This window comes from Phaenicophaeus curvirostris, chromosome 1, assembly GCF_032191515.1.
Source record: "Phaenicophaeus curvirostris isolate KB17595 chromosome 1, BPBGC_Pcur_1.0, whole genome shotgun sequence".
In the NCBI taxonomy this organism is placed as follows: Eukaryota; Metazoa; Chordata; class Aves; order Cuculiformes; family Cuculidae; genus Phaenicophaeus; species Phaenicophaeus curvirostris.
In genome coordinates, this window is record NC_091392.1 from 82,598,925 (window position 1) to 82,614,815 (window position 15,891).

The 15,891-nt window shown below is 46.9% G+C and overlaps 1 protein-coding gene across 1 annotated transcript; it reads left to right on the forward strand.

Annotated features, from left to right (window-relative positions):
* Positions 1-5,399: 5,399 nt before the first annotated feature.
* Positions 5,400-7,999, forward strand: LOC138723927 (trypsin I-P1-like). The gene is made up of 5 exons (XM_069863438.1): positions 5,400-5,486; positions 5,933-6,095; positions 6,709-6,962; positions 7,394-7,530; positions 7,850-7,999. Exons 1-5 carry the CDS (start codon positions 5,447-5,449, stop codon positions 7,997-7,999), a joined length of 744 nt encoding a protein of 247 aa, XP_069719539.1. The 5' UTR covers positions 5,400-5,446.
* Positions 8,000-15,891: the final 7,892 nt, after the last annotated feature.

Below are 15,891 nucleotides of genomic sequence, written 5' to 3' on the forward strand. Positions count from 1 at the left end.
TGAGTGCTATCATGAAGCACATGCAAGAGAACCAGGTGATCAGGCCCAGTCAACACGGGTTCACGAAAGGCAGGTCTTGCCAAACTAACCTGATTGCCTTCTATGACCAAGTGAATAGACTCTTGGATGAGGGAAAGGCTGTGGATGGGGTCTTCCTGGATGGTAGATACCATTTTGAACTGGCCAGAGGCTTTCTCTGCTTGAACCAATAGGGCAAGACAAAGAGTAAAAATTTTACTTAAAAAAATTATTCCAAGGCTTAGGGTGCCTTTAGGAATGTTTTCGGACAGAGGTCCTCATTTTGTGGCAGAAGTTACCAAATAACTAATTGGTGTTCTGGGAATATCTTGGGATTTGTGTATGCCTGATAGGCCTCAGTCTAGTGGGCAATTGGAGAGAATGAACCATACTTTGAAGTTGAAGTTGAGTAAAGTAAGCCAGGAAACCTCTGTTACCCGAGTAAAAGCACTTCTTTTAGCATTATTAAGGATTCAAATTCAGCCTCCACTAGGAGGCCTTAGTCTTACCCTAAGATATTATATAGATTGCAGGTTACGTTACTAAGCTCTGCAGCTAACAGAAAGTTTCCTGACAGGTTGGAGTGTTCTCTTTGTCTTAACATACACAACTGCATGGCACAGACTGGCATGGGGCATCAGCTGGTTCCCACTCTGCAGCTTCTCTTGCTAACATAGAGGCTTCTGAAGCCCTAAGCACGAGGCCCAACAAAGCAAATGTGGTCCTCGAGATCACTAACTCTTCACACACACTGCCTTCTGCAAAGCTCCTGATGCACCCTGCCGCCTGCACAACCCAGGGAACGCCACGGGAAATGGAGACCCTTCCCACAGTCACATCAAGCACAGCCTTCTCTCAGCTAGAGCATTGGGGGCGTTGCAGGGGTGTGGGGTTTCTTCCTGTTGCCTGCAAAATGTAGCCCACCCTCTTTATTCTTTTCTCCTTTTTCTTCTGAGGAACCTGGGGTCATTCCTGAATCTCTTGAAGGCAGTTTGTGGAAAGTAGTGCAATGAGACACACTTTGACCTACAACAGAGTGTCTAGGAGCTGGAGGCGTTGCTGCATCCTTCTGATGAAAGGACACAGGGGAACATCTTCACTGCAAAGTCCATGACAGCCTTGAACAGCAGGATCACTTTCTCTCTTCTATGGGCTGGGCTTCCACTGCCATGCATTGCTGGGCCCACAGAACATGATACACGTGCAGAGGCTCTGTTGGGTCTCTGACACACACTCCACGTGTCCGTGTGCACAAACTGTAACTCTCACTTCCTGCCCACAGTGATTTCCCACACCCTTGGACCGGTGAAAAAGCCAATGCTCTGTGGAGAGAAGACGAAAGGATTTTCTCCAGCTCCGTCCATCCTCATCTTGCTGCTCCTCTGCAGAATGCTACAGAGGAGAGTAGGAGAGTTGACCGACACCAGGACGACAGGTCGGCAGCCTTTCCCATGACTGGGCAATGTGATGAGCAGCACTGGGCTAAGGAGATTCCACGCTGCAGCTTGCTGGGCTGGGAGTCGGAGTGTGAGAGTGCGTGGAGGAGACTCAGCTGAGGGGCAACTGGCATGAACTTACCTTCCTGAGCTCTCTTTCTCTTCCCTTCATTTTGTGCCACTTTGTGTATCTGCGCGCTATGCACACACTCAGGCTGCCACACAGCCCCATCACGCTTCTGTGATAACACTTATCTCCCACCTATGCATAGACACACAAAGCACGAAGTCAGTGGAACAGGGTCCATGCACCTTGTGCCTCCATGCAGGCAACATTCCCCACTGTGCCCAGCCAGCTAACTAGCTTTGCACATTTCAGGCTGTCTCTCAGTGCCCTGCCCACCAGCAGAGTCATGTATTTTCCTCCTTCAACTGTTCCTCTTCACACATCTCTGTGCCTGTACTGCCACCACAGGCAGGTTGCTGGAAGGAGTTGGCCTTTCTTCATGCTTCTCCACTGGTTCCTAGTGGTCATAATGACCCCTGTGGGTAAGTGAAAAGCCCCTCCATTGTGCTTGAAGATCTGCATGGGGTCTACTGCTGCTTCAGCTGTGTGCCCAGTTGCTGGTAGTGCTCCATTCTCCAAGGCTTCCCAAGGGAGGGTGGGCCAGGAACTGGGGGAGATTTTCTTTAACTGCTGTTAAATCCTGTGCATTTTTAATACTTCAGTTTGAGACTATTAGAGTCATTATTTTCCTAACAAACTTGTTATTGTATTTGAAGCTGAGTTTTTCCTCCTATGTGTCTCACGCAGAGAAATGGGAGCCTGTCCCAAACTCTGCAGCATTCGTGGCAACGTATATATACCCTCCTATCTTTGGAGGAACTCAGGCTACTGCCCCTCAACAAGGAAGATGGAAGGAGATGCCACCCCAGTCCCAGTCCTCATCACCTCTTCTCCCTTATGCCTCCCGCTTTGGACCATACTCCGTTCTTTCTTCCTTCCTATGTCAGTGTGTTGGCTCTCCTGGTCGGTGCATTGACTGGGGCCTTCACAGATATTTACCTTCCTCTCCTACCCTCCCACCAGCACCGGGGCTCCCCAGGGAAGAGAAGGTCCAGAATGAGGTGAACATTTCTTCAACTGCTTAAGCCAGAAAACTCTACAGATATAATTTTATTTTCCTCTACCATTTTAATACTTCAGTTGAGAGTACTAAAGTCATTATTTTCCTAACAAATTTGTTATTGTATTTGAAGCTGGGTTTTTCCTCCTATGTGTCTCTCTCAGAGAAATGGGACACTGTCCCACACTCGCTGACATCCCTATGCCACCTCATGCCATGTCATGCTTCAAGGACATGGGTTTGTGTCCTCTTTAATGCGTTTCACTCCTCACATCTCTTCCCTTCTCTTTCCAGGCCAGGCCCTTCAGCAGTCACCAGATACAGTTGTCCGAGTGGGAGACTCTGTGACCCTGGACTGTTCCCACAAGCAGAGTTTATTCTCAGCTATGTACTGGTACAAGTTGCCCATTGGGAAGAAGGCCACTCTGCAGCTGGTTGTGTACTCGGTGGAAGGTGGCGCGGCAGAGATTGAGAAGGAATTCAGCAACCGCTTCCAGAGTAATGGGACTAAGAGCAGCCACTTATCTGTGAAGATAGATCATGTCCTCCTCAGTGACTCAGGAACATATTTCTGTGCTGAGCAAGAAACACAGTGCCTCAAAAGCTGGAGAAGCACAGCAGAAATGCAAGCAGGGATCTTCCCCCAGCGCACACACAATCCTGTATTTGACAGTACATCATTTCTCCTCTTGCCCTCTAGCTTTGCCTCAATAAGGAAAGTGCTATTATCATCTGCCTTTTCCTGGCCTGTTCTCTAATTTCTGCCCTATGCTTTCCCATATCTGAATTGCCTTTTGATCATCCTTTCTTCTTGCACTCACTGCCTTGCCTCTCTTCTCAGACATCCAAAGACCACTTCTCACTTTCCCCCTCTGCCCTCTTTCTCTCTGTCCCCTCTGTTGTTCTTCTCAGCCCTCTCTCACACCCACCTTCTGTTTCTGTTTCCTAAATCTTCTCTCTAAATTTCTTCTCTCTTTCAGCCTAACTCACGAGTAAGCAGGATGTGGTATAGTTCATGCAGCCTTTCTCCACCAGCTAGAAAGCCAAGGCCATCGTGGAGTTCAGTCTGACAAAGGATCCCAGAACTGAGCGCTCTGTGTGCACCAATGTGTCTCTGAGATTCCAGGGTCTCCTGGGATTGCTCACACTGCAGTTTCCAAGAGTACAGTGCCTCGCCACAAATCCAGAGCTCATCCAGCTGCCATGTGGGAAGGCCTTGGAGTTCCAGAATGCTGTCAGGACCATGCCACTGAGCACTTCTAGGTGTGTGCTGGTCCCTTGGCCCCACCAGTCTCCAGGGAGTGGGCACACTGCAGTACGCCAGGGTCCCTGAGTCGTGCCACTAACCTGTGACCTGAAAACTCTGATAATATTCAATGTAGCCCAAGTCTTGAGGGTATCTGGGGGCAGAGCATGATCTTGTAGGTGAGGATCTGCAAGGTGCACTGTGGCAATAACCCACCATACTTTTGGCTCGGCTAGAAAGGATAGAGGTGTCAGGGCCAGAAACGGGATCATTCCCATACTGTACTCCACAGTGGGCAGACCACAGTTGTGGAAGGAAACCACCTTGTGCTCCCAGGAAAAGGGAGATATCTATCAGGGTCTCGAAAATGGTGAGGATTGGAACACAGGGCAGGTGGCGAAAGGTTGAAGGTTCTGGGTTTGTCTGTCCAGAAACAGAGAACACAGGAGAGCAATAGTGTCATCTTCTCCTTCCCCAGAGGGAGCTGAGGACGGATTAGAGACAGACTCTTCTTGGAGCTGGCCAGGAAAGGACCCAAAGGTGATGGGCAAAAGCTGGGACAGGGAAATTCTGCTGATGCAGGGAGGCAAACTCATGGCCAGAGGTGTGAGGTAGTCCTGGGGCTGGGCCCGGTACTCAAAGAAACTTTCCAAACTGTTCTGGTCCAGGCCTTGAGAGACCTGCACCAATTCTAGAGCCAGCCCTTACCCTACTTCAAGGCAGACTGGAAACCCTTGGGTACGATCCTGCTAAGTACCTTTGTGAGCTTTTGATGTATTTTATAATGCAGTATCGCTGTCAAGAAGAATGGGGGGATGTCTGCATGAGAAAGTCTTTGTGCTACTTGCATAGAATGCTGATTCTCCATTAAAGTCTCTCCAAGGATTTCAGAAGATCTTGTTAGTTTTCTCACAGCACCTTGTTCATATGCATTATATCCATAAACAGCAGTGTGGTACTGAAAGTCTTCTGTGGCAAAGATGAGTATCTATAGAACATTCCAAAGCTAAACAGAAAAATGTGGTTTGGTACTTTGGCTGATATTACTATCATTTGGATTGGTTGGGAAAAATGTTTTGACAGAAATACATGACTCACTCTCATATTCGAACAAATTCACCTGGGAGGTGGTAAGGAACACAGAATAGTTTGGGGGTGGTGGTATTTTGTTTCCAGAGGAAATGCATATTATCTTACTGTCCATTACCAACAACACTCATCTTCGGGAAAAAATATGCCTTTTTTAGAACGACCCCATCAGTGTAGAGGAATCTCAAAGAGGCTTGAGGGTTGCTCTCAACAGCTGCTACGTATAAGAGCAAAATGGGCAAACACCTACACATCTTCCAAGGCTCAAATATATCTTTAAATTGAAGGCTGCCTTCTGAAATAATTCAAAATATCTCTCTATCTCAGGAAATGTTTCTGGTTAGCTGATACGTTATTTGTAGTTTCTACCAGTGCCCATTAATGCTCACATTTGGATCTTCAAATTTTCCATTGTGTACTTTTTGACTGGAGAAAACCTTGGGCAAGAGATAAGGCCATTTCCAAAAACGTATTTCTAGCAGCTCCACTCTTCCAGTCCACCAGTCTGGGCTTGAGGCTGAGTCAAAATCATGAAGTTCTTCCTGTTTGTCACCTTTGTTGGCGTGGCTGGTGAGTATATGTTTTACTTCTATTTCTGTAATTTATAAGGAAGCTCATCTTCTGAGCAAATTTCCAAGGCAGTCCATTGTGGGAAAGTGAAGTCCAGTTTTGACTTGCAAAAGTTTCAAGTTGGAGCCCTGTATGTTCTTTTCACTGCTGTCTGTTCATAGTTGCTTGTGCCACAAAATGGGGAAAGAATTTCTTCACAGGGGTCCTTGATCCAGGAATACTGAAATGTGTCCATAGCTCCAGAGACAGTCTATCTTCCTTGAGGACTATGCCTCTGGCCCAGGAAGACTTAAAGCTGCTGTAAATTTCTGGACTAGGGGAGGGTGCTTGCCCACCACCGCTACTGTGAGTTCTTATGGAGACCACCAGTGAGATGCTTCAATCAGTCCCAGGGTCACAAGATTCCTCATGGCAGATGTTGACTTACACCACTTCTTATCTCCCAGTTGCCTTCCCCATCAACGATGATGATGACAAGATCGTGGGAGGCTACACCTGTGCAGAAAACTCCGTCCCTTACCAGGTGTCCCTGAATTTTGGGTTTCACTTCTGTGGAGGTTCCCTCATCAACAGCCAGTGGGTCCTGTCGGCTGCTCACTGCTACAAGCCGTGAGTAGAAAATACTATACTCACCCTTAACCTACTTCTTTCTTCCAGTATACTCCTAGCAGGAATTCTGAGCTGTGAGATCCAAATATATGCAGTAAGGGACCGCATTCTGACAGGAGACAACCAAGGAATGGGTGGCTCATTCAGGAAGCTAGGCTGAGGCATCATGACGGGTTTTCCACTTCTGCAAAACTTTCTGTGTATGCAGAGCACTTTCTGAAATGACAAAGTGTTCATCTAGCAATGAGTTAAGAGCTGCAGTTCCCACAAGTGCAATCAATCATGCTCAAACTTGGTCGCTGGAGAACAGCAAGAGGAATAGAGGTCAGGGTGATAGCAGTTTGTCCTTTTCCAGGAAGTTTGTATAAAGTGCTGTTATATATTTATCTTCTCCATCGCAACAAAATAAACCTGCAGAAACTCACCACCTGTATTGGAAGCTGGTAGGATCTCACAGGGTGGATCCCCAGGACTTATTGCAGGACAAGAAAGATAACCTGCATGAAAGCAGCTGCTATGATGGCGATATTGAAGAGAGTGCATGTAATGATGGGGACGTTCCTCATAACTTGACAGGAGCAGTAAAGTGGATGCCATTCCTTCTCTTTTCTAGCCGCATGCAAGTGCAGCTGGGGAAACACAACCTGGCACTTACGGAATCCACGCAGCAGCTTATCAGTTCAGCTAAAATCATCCGCCACCCTGGCTTCAACGCTAAGACAGCGGACAATGACATTATGCTCATCAAGCTTGCCCAACCAGCCCAGCTCACCCGAGCCATCCAAACAGTTTCTCTGCCTACCAGCTGTGTGGCCGCAGGCACCACTTGCCTAATCTCTGGCTGGGGCAACACACTCAGCGATGGCGGTGAGTACTCTGTGGGGACATACAGTATGATGAGGGCCCAGGGGACACTCTAAGACCTCACAATTAGCTGCAAACGGTACAAGGTAAAGTACAGAGAAGTGCTGTGGGACAGGCGTTTTTGAGCGACCACGCTGTGCAGGGCAGTGGCCATTCAACTGCTTTAAAGACAAGCCTTTAAAAGGTCCTTCCTTTTGTGCTGGGTTACAAACATGGAATCATTAAAATCAAAGTGTCTGAATTGTAGAACAGTGGACGCACGGATAGAATCTGTTCCATCTAAACAAAAGGAGTCCATACTGTGATTACTGTTCAGAGCAAAAATGTCGACTGCTAAGCCAAGAAGTTCAGTCATTGCTTTTCTGCTACGAAAGACCTTCTCTGGGCTCTGTAATGAACTCAAGGTGTCACCAACCATCTCTACTTTCTTATAGTTCAATATCCAGACACCCTGCAGTGCTTGGAGGCTCCTGTACTCTCCTCAAGTGAGTGCAGCAGCTCTTACCCTGGGAAAATTACCGACAATATGTTCTGCGTAGGATTCCTCGAGGGAGGGAAGGACTCCTGCCAGGTAAAACTTCTGCCTCTCTTTTCCCATATTTTTTCTTTCCTGCCTTTTGTTAGCAGAAGAGGCCATCTTGTTAGAGAATCTGTTATGCTCAATGTGCTGGTATTTCTGAATGCTGGGGTTTTGGTTTGGGTTTGATTCTTTGTGAGGAACAATAGCAGAGACATTGAGTGAAAGTTACTCATTCAGTGAATCTAGGGATTTTTCTACCCTGTTAATCATCGTCCCCTGCCATTGTCCCCCTGCCTCTCTGTCCTAAATCTCTGACTCCTCATGTGTGCTGCTACCATTTTCTGAGTATCTGTATCATTTATGTGCACAGGAGGATTCCGGAGGTCCGGTAGTCTGCAATGGGCAGCTCCAGGGCATTGTTTCTTGGGGTATTGGATGTGCAAAGAAAGGCTATCCTGGAGTTTACACTAAGGTTTGCAATTATGTCTCCTGGATCAAAGAAACCATCTCTTCCAACTGAAACACTCTCATTCTGCATGACCTACCTTTTCTCCTCATCATTTTCCTCTGTTTTGGGACTGGATATGCAAAAATTATCAAAAAATAAATACTTCTAGGCACCCCTTCTTTGTGCAGCATTTCTTTGGGTACTTCCATGGGCTATGATATAAAGGACAGAGGCAAGGAGTGTCACTCAGGGAACATATGCAATATTTGTCTTGCTTCTCAACCAGCAAGATCTTAGAATATTTTGCCATCTTCAGAAGTCTTTCGGTCAGTTACAGGCAGCCATTTCTGGAACAGAACACCTTTGCTGCTTATCAGCATGTACTTGGGTAGTACAGAACTTCCTAAAACAGCTGAGAGAGCGTGCTGAAACACGCAGGCAGCCTACTCCTACTGGACAAAAACAAGCAGGCAGCAACACAAACGCTGCCTGTGTCCCCACTGCCACCCCCAACAATATGACTGAACATTGCCTCGTAACCACATCAGTGCACACAGGAAAAGCAAGAGATATAATCTATCTGGACTTCTGTAAAGCCTTTGACATGGTCCCCCCCAACATACTTTTTTCTAAATTGAAGAGATATGGATTGGATTGGTGGACTCTTCATTGGAAAACAAATTGGTTGCATGGTTGCATTCAGTGTGTAGTGGTCAACGGCTTGATGTCCATATGGAGATCCATCACAAGTGGTGTCCCTCAGGGGTTCATACTGGGACCAGTACTGTTTAATATTTTCATTGATGATATAGACAGTGAGACCGCGTGCCCCCTCAGCAAGTTTGCAGATGACACCAAGATGTGTGGTGCTTTTGTCATACCAGAAGGATGGGATGTCATCCAGAGGGACCTGGACCAGCTGGAGAAGTGGACCTATGTGAGCCTCATGAGGTTCAACAAGGACAAGTGCAAGGTCCTACACCTGGGTTGGCGCAGACTGAACCCTGATGTAATGGGCTCATGAAACACTTTGCTTTTGAGGCCACCTAGGTTTGTGCTTGGGTGATTGCAGTCTGTGTTACTGGCAAGGGCTTTGTGCACAGGCTATTAGCCTCATGCTGTAGCTATGCAGGTGCTCTGTAACTGCATGCATGATATGGAGAAAGACATCCCTAGATGAATAGAATGTTCTGGCCCCTATTGAGTCTCTTGGATGATTACTGTTGAAGTTTTCCTCTTGTCTGTATCCAGGAAAGTGGGAACAGTTATCTTCCTCTCAAAGATTGCTAACAGTTTCCTCAATCAGGTGGTGCTCAACAACAAAAAAGGAGAGAGAACGTAATGATGTACATGTGATATACCAGAAATAGCAGCACAAACATAGGCAACAGATGAATTCTGTGTGTCTCTGCTGAGACACAAGAGACACAAAGTATGTAAACCTGGTTACTTTCATCCAGTGAGCAGGTGAGGCACTAGAAGAAGCTGGGTTCTTCCACCTTCATGCAATTAACAGGCATGGGTCTCTTTCTGCACCAAGGATGCTGATAGGGAACTGAGTGCTCTGGGCAACTGTAGCCTCCCTCAGTCTGTCTTCATCAGCGTCCCCAGTAAAAGTGACAGAAAGAAAGAAGACTTAGTTTCAGAGCACGAGTTCTGAATTCATTGTCTTGAAGTGTAGCAATAGCCAATGGGCTACAAAGGAATTAGCAAGAGCCAAAAGAGTTAGAAGCTTTGGAAGTCTTCACTGCAACTCCTGAAATATCCTTCCCCAAATCCGCTAGTTCAGGATCTGGAAAGCTTGATCATACCTGCCTTTATCTCAGTAGGTTTTTTGGTTTCCCTTGTTTCTTCTTTGATCTTAAAATAAAATAGACTTTAAGAAAAAGATCTTTTGAATTGAAAAGAAAACCAAAACAAAAAAGAGCTGTTTGTGACTGACTGTAAGTCTTCCAAACCTTTTGGGTCCAAGTGGATAAGGAATTTCCAGAGCTAAGGCTCAGGTGGTGCAAAGAACTCTGACTTGTCTTGGATTTGAGATACAACAAGGACAGTGAAAAATGGAAATGGCAAGAAAAGAAACAGTTCACCAGCTACCAGAACCCCAGATAGTCTGTGAGTTAAGAACTTTTCTTGGGATGCTGGGATGCTGTTGGCTCTGGGTTTCAAATTATGAACTGTTAGTCAAACCTTTGTTTGAGGTATCGAAGACATCTACCTCTAAGCACCTGGGTTGGACTGATAATTAGCAAGGCAGCCTACAAATACTTGAAATTCTCTTTAATGAAAACACCAGCACTTGGGCTCTTGGACCTAACAAAGTCTTTTGAGCTTTTCACTCATGAGAGATGTGGAATAGCCCTGGGAGTGCTATTGTAGTTTCTGGGAGAGCAGTGGCCTATCTCTCAAAACAAATGAATAATGTCAGCCAGAGATGACCAGGCTGCCTGAAAACAGTTGCTGCCACAGTAATACTGATCCAGGAAGCTTGCAGATTTACAGTGGGTCAGAAGACGACAGTATATGTACCACATATGGTCATCACTGCCCTGGAAAAAGAAGGACATCGGCTCTCTTCTAGTCTAATGTTGAATACCAGCTGGTATTATTAGAGCAAGAAGATGTCCTCCTTTGGACCTCCTCCCTTGTTAACCTGGCAGTGTTTCTTTCTAGTGACCATGTGGAGGGTACAGCCCTCAGTATGATTGTTTGCAGACAATTGAAGAAGTATGTTCTAGCTGCCTGAACCTTAAAGATAAAACACTGGAGAGTCCAGATTGGGAATTATTTATAGATGGGAGCAGTTTTGTGTGAGGAGGAAAAAGGTTGTCAGCGTGTGTAGTGAAAGAAAAAAATTGTGGGTGGTTTGCCACACCCACCAGGCAGGTGGTATTACCTCCTTTTCTTTTAAGGGAATTGGCCAAAATGGAGCATGGTAAAGTATATTGGGGAACAGAAAAATGTTTTTAAAACTCTTAAAAAAAGTAGTTATAGGAAAGGCCATGACAGAAACTCTTTGTTCCATTACAGAAAAGTGTGTGGTGTGCCAAAAAAACGACTGCAATACCAATAATAGAGTAATACCTGGGAATGTTAAGGAAGGAAATTCCCCTGGAGGTTACTGGCAAATAGATTTTACTGAGTTATCCTGAAAAGAAGGATTTAGATATATTCTAGTTTTAGTGGATACGATTTTGAACTGGCCAGAGGCTTTCCCTGCTCGCACCAATAGGGCAAGACAAAGAGTAAAAATTTTACTTAAAAAAATTATTCCAAGGTTTGGGGTGCCTTTAGGAATGTTTTCAGACAGAGGTCCTCATTTTGTGGCAGAAGTTACCAAATAACTAATTGGTGTTCTGGGAATATCTTGGGATTTGTGTATGCCTGATAGTCCTCGGTCTAGTGGGCAATTGGAGAGAGGGAATCATACTTTGAAGTTGAAGTTGAGTAAAGTAAGCCAGGAAACCTCTGTTACCCGAGTAAAAGCACTTCTTTTAGCATTATTAAGGATTCAAATTTAGCCTCCACGAACCCCGTCCTCAGGGAACCTGACATCCAAGTATGCCCTGCTCTTATTCCCACAACCCAGTGCCCTCCAAGGAAAGCAAAGTGTCTGGGCCACTCTCTGGGGCTCTAATCTGAAGACACGCCTGGCTTTGCAGGAGTAGGCTGAAAAAGCCAGTATCGAGGCAGAGCTTTCCAGTCCTAGAGACGGAAATTTCTCAGAGAAAAGAAGGAAAAAACAACCACTTCACTGCTGCATGAAGTAAATACGGCTGGGAGGTAGGGGAGTGGAGGCCAGTTTTCTCAGGGTCAGCAGAAAAGGAGATTGAATGCAGCACATCGGAGAATTTTTCACATGCACAGCCAAAACACCCATGGCTCAAACAGGGCTTCATCCCATTTTTGGCAGTTCCTCTCCATTTATTGTTGCCAAAGGCAAACTCAGGCCTCTGCCTTCTGCATGTATAGTTCTCTGCTCCCTTCATTGTGGAGGTATGGGGCTCTAGGTTTGTGGAGAACCACAGGTGGTAAACAGAGGCTACAAATGGTGCCCATAGAGAACAGAGCAGCTTGGAGGGGTGAAGGAAGGCTAATGTGCAATTTCTACATCTGAATTTGTTGGGAACCTGGTGGGAGTTACAAGCTTGCAAGCCACACCCCATCTGTCTAGGGTGCAGGCTTATGAAGATCACAAACCTCCAGCAGGAGGCAATCCAGGAATTTCCAAGAGGCAAACACTCGGACTGTCTGCAGGCAGTGGAGTCCATGCCTTTAAAGTGGATGAAGGAGACAACAGAAGCTAAGTTGTGAATTGTCCCTGACCACAGCAGGACACATTCCAGGTTCCCACATTGCTGCAAGACAAATCAGGTTGCCCTGACTGCCTACTCTTCCTCAAAGGCTGGTGTCCAAGTGAGGACCTCGTCTGTCCACCCGCACTCAGTTGTGATCTGTGTGTCCCGGAATCCAGTTCCTGAATCCATCTCCTATCTGCCACTGAGTCCAGCCAGGGACCTTTCCGTGCCTGCCCTGCAGCATTGGTGGCAACTTAGAGTCACTGGGGATCTGGATTTTGTCTATTTGTTTATATTGCAATATTTCCTTGCTAATATTATTATTTACTTTTTTATTATTATTGTTTAATTAAAGCTCTTTTAGTTTTAGTTTCTAGCCCACGAGTCTCCCTCTCTTTCTCATTTCCCTTTCCCCATCCCTGTTGGGGGTGGAACTGCCCTATTTTAGATGCTTTTCTAGGTTGGAGTGGCGAGAGCTAAACCATGATACTGTGCAACATCAGCAACACCATAGTCTCAACCTGCTGGTCCAGTGTCTCCTGATTAGTACCTGTGCACAGATTCTCTTATGCCTTTCATTGAATTTTATTCCTTGAGAAAAACTGATGTGGATGACACACTACTAGCCTTCTCCTTCTCAGCATCATGAAGAAGAAGTACCACCAAGAATCCTAGTGCATTTCCACTTGTTTCTCCTTCCCTCTCTCTCGGCAGAGCTCCAGGTACAGAGTTTGATGGTTTCTATGAGGAGGGAAATGTGCTCTCAGCAGGCTTTGGCATAGTGAAGACCTCCGTAATTTGTTGCCTGGCTTCCTTTCTCCCTTGCCACTCTTCTGGTTGTTCACTCCTGTGCTAATTGGGTTCCCCAGCTCGCCTATGCTGAGTTTGCCTCATTCAGGAGAGGCTATGTGGATGTCCTTCTGAGTAGAAACACATGAGGCTGCTGTGGGGAGGATGCCAGTAGCCTGAATCTTGCGAGTGCATGAGCAGAGCAGCAAAGATATGTCGGTGGCAGAGCATGAGGGAATGAAAGTGTACTGTACAGCTGCTTCCAAGACCCTGGTGATCTTAAGGCTACATCACAGCAGCAGCCCCTGAAGTTCTCTGGAGGACAAGCTCAGTCCTGTCAATAAGGGAAGACACCTTGGACAGTTAATTGACCGGGCAGAAGGGGCAGTGATACAGACAGTCTCAGTATTTGAGCGCTCCTTGGATTGGACAAAGCATGCTGTTGAAGCAAAGCTGCCAGAAGCCCTTTCCCCAGAGGCAGCACCAGACAAAGACAATCAGGGCTCCCCAGTCTCACCTCAGGTCCCAGGGAGAAACTGTCTCTGGAAGAACTTAGGCAACTGCCCTTCAACAGGGAAAGTGGAGGGAGAGGCCACCCTGGTCCCGGTCCTCAGCACCTCTGCTTCCTAATGCCTTCCCCTCTGGACCCTTCTTCCTTCCTAGGTCAGTGCATTGACTGGATCCTTCACAGGTATCTACTTTTTCTCCTACCCTTCTCACCAGGTCTGCCAGGCCAGGGCTGGAGAGTGTACTGCGCACATCCATACACACACGCGTGGACACTTATATATGCACGTGCACACACAACACTGATCCCCTCATATACATCCCGTCCCCATCACAATGATCACTGCACCAGGCTGGAGCACTTCCAATACTCAAACGCACGTGAGTGTCCTGGCTGCAAAGGGCCAAGACTTAGGATGCTGAGCATGTCCTGCCTCTGCGATCCCTCTGTGGGGGAAAGAGGGCTGGGGAAAGCAGCCAGAAAGGGGCGTCCTGGCCAGCTTTGTTTCATGTGCCTCTTCTATCGAGAATGTGAAGTGTTATGGGTAGGGATAGCATGGAGCAGCAAAGAGACCTCCCCTCCTCCATCCCACTCTTTCTTTTGGGATGTTCAGGGACATTTCCAACTCTTCTGCAGAGAGTAGGCGACATTAATAACTGTTCTGTAATTGACAGTTAGCTGCAGGAGAACATCTGGAAGGTGCAGGTACTATTTTGTTCTTCGGAGAAAGAGATGGGGAAAGAGCTTCACTGCAAAGCCCATGAGAGCCCTCAGAAGGTAAATGGCTTTTGGTTTGTTGTGATGTCTTTCCTGGTCCTGCCTCTCACTCCTGTTAATTACAGTGCTCACTGTACTGCACAGAAAAAAAGACTCCTAGCTGAACCAGGGCAGAGGGGTGGGGGGTGGGGAGGGAACCAGCCATGGATGCAGAAAAGAGAGATAAACACATGAAAAATGCAAGGGACCCATGTGCGTCCTTCATACCTCATTCCTCCAGCTCCCAAGGACTTAAGAAGAAGAAGAATAAAATCTCAGCATTCCTCTGCCTTGTACACACAAAGACTTCCATGAAATCTCATCATGGTTCTGCCCATGCAATGCCTTTTTGCCCTCCTCACCTTCCCAGTGCCTGCATCTCTGTGGGGTTTAAAATTTTCCTGTGATTGTGTGCACCATTCCCCAGTGTTCCCAGCCAGCCAATCATGTCTCACATTTTGTGCCCTGCCCAACCCCAATGTGTCTCATCCTCATTTGTTTCTTCGTCTTCGCGTATCTCTGGGCAGCCACAAAAGGCAGATCCCTGAAAAGACAAGTTTTTTTCCTCATGGTTCCCTGCTGGCTTTTTGTGGCCACACTGGCTCCTGTGGGTAAGTGACCTCAAGTCCCTCTGAGCACTGACATCCATTCCACTGCTGCTGTTGTAGCTGCATACCCAGTTGCCGGTAGTGTTCCATTCCCCCAGGCTTCCTCTGCTGGGCAATGAATGAGGTGGGCAGGAATCCCTAAATCTCCTGCAATGATTGTCTAACCCACTTTTCCTCCTCCTTCTTTATGCTCTTTCTTTTCCCTTTTAGTGTTGGCCCTGGAACAGTCTGCAGACACAGTGCTACGACAAGGCCAGTCCCTCAATCTGGGCTGTTCCCAGATGAAAGCCTCCAGCTTAGCTTTGTACTGGTACAAGCTGCCTTTAGGGAAGGAGTCCAGGCTGATATCTGTGGCTTATGCATTTGAAGGCAGTAAAGCAAATGTTGAAGCGGATTTCCAACATGTCAGAAGCAGTGAAATTAAAGAAGGCAAGATGACCCTTTCGATAGAGCATGCTTTTCTCAATGACTCTGGAATCTATTACTGTGCTGAGAGTGAAGCACAGTGGCCAGGCTGCTGAGGCAGCTGAGCGCAAACCACCCCTTGCACAAAAGTGACCTGCTTTCCTCCTCGTCGGTGCTGCACAAGGCAGGATGATCCCTTTCTCTCATTACCTCCTCTGCTTCCTAGCCTTCCCATCCTCTTCTTCGCAGACCCTGTGAGTTTATTTTTCCTGCTTTCTCTCCTTGCCACCCCACTCCTCCTTGCCTCCTTCTTCATTTAGCTCTCATTTACACTGTATTAACTTCCCTCAATCTTTCTTGCCCTCTCTGCCTCAATCTCTCCCTACCTCCTTCTTTCTGTCCTTGCTCAATCTGCACTCCTCAGACCTCCTTTCATTTAACGCCAGCCAAATCTTCTTATCATCCTCACCCATGAACAGAAAGGCTGTTTGCGTGAGAAGTTCTTGGTGCACCTTTAAATAGATGCAAGGCCAGGCAGGTGGCGTAATGCCCAATACCAGCTGGGAAGTGCCCGCGTTCTCTTCTGTTACAACAACGTGT

Excerpts from the sequence above, each read along its gene's own strand:
- LOC138723927 (XM_069863438.1), top strand. The coding sequence starts at position 5,447 with ATGAAGTTCTTCCTGTTTGTCACCTTTGTTGGCGTGGCTG. Across the intron at positions 5,487-5,932 it reads CACCTTTGTTGGCGTGGCTG|TTGCCTTCCCCATCAACGAT; the intron begins GTGAGTATATGT and ends CTTATCTCCCAG. Across the intron at positions 6,963-7,393 it reads CAACACACTCAGCGATGGCG|TTCAATATCCAGACACCCTG; the intron begins GTGAGTACTCTG and ends ACTTTCTTATAG.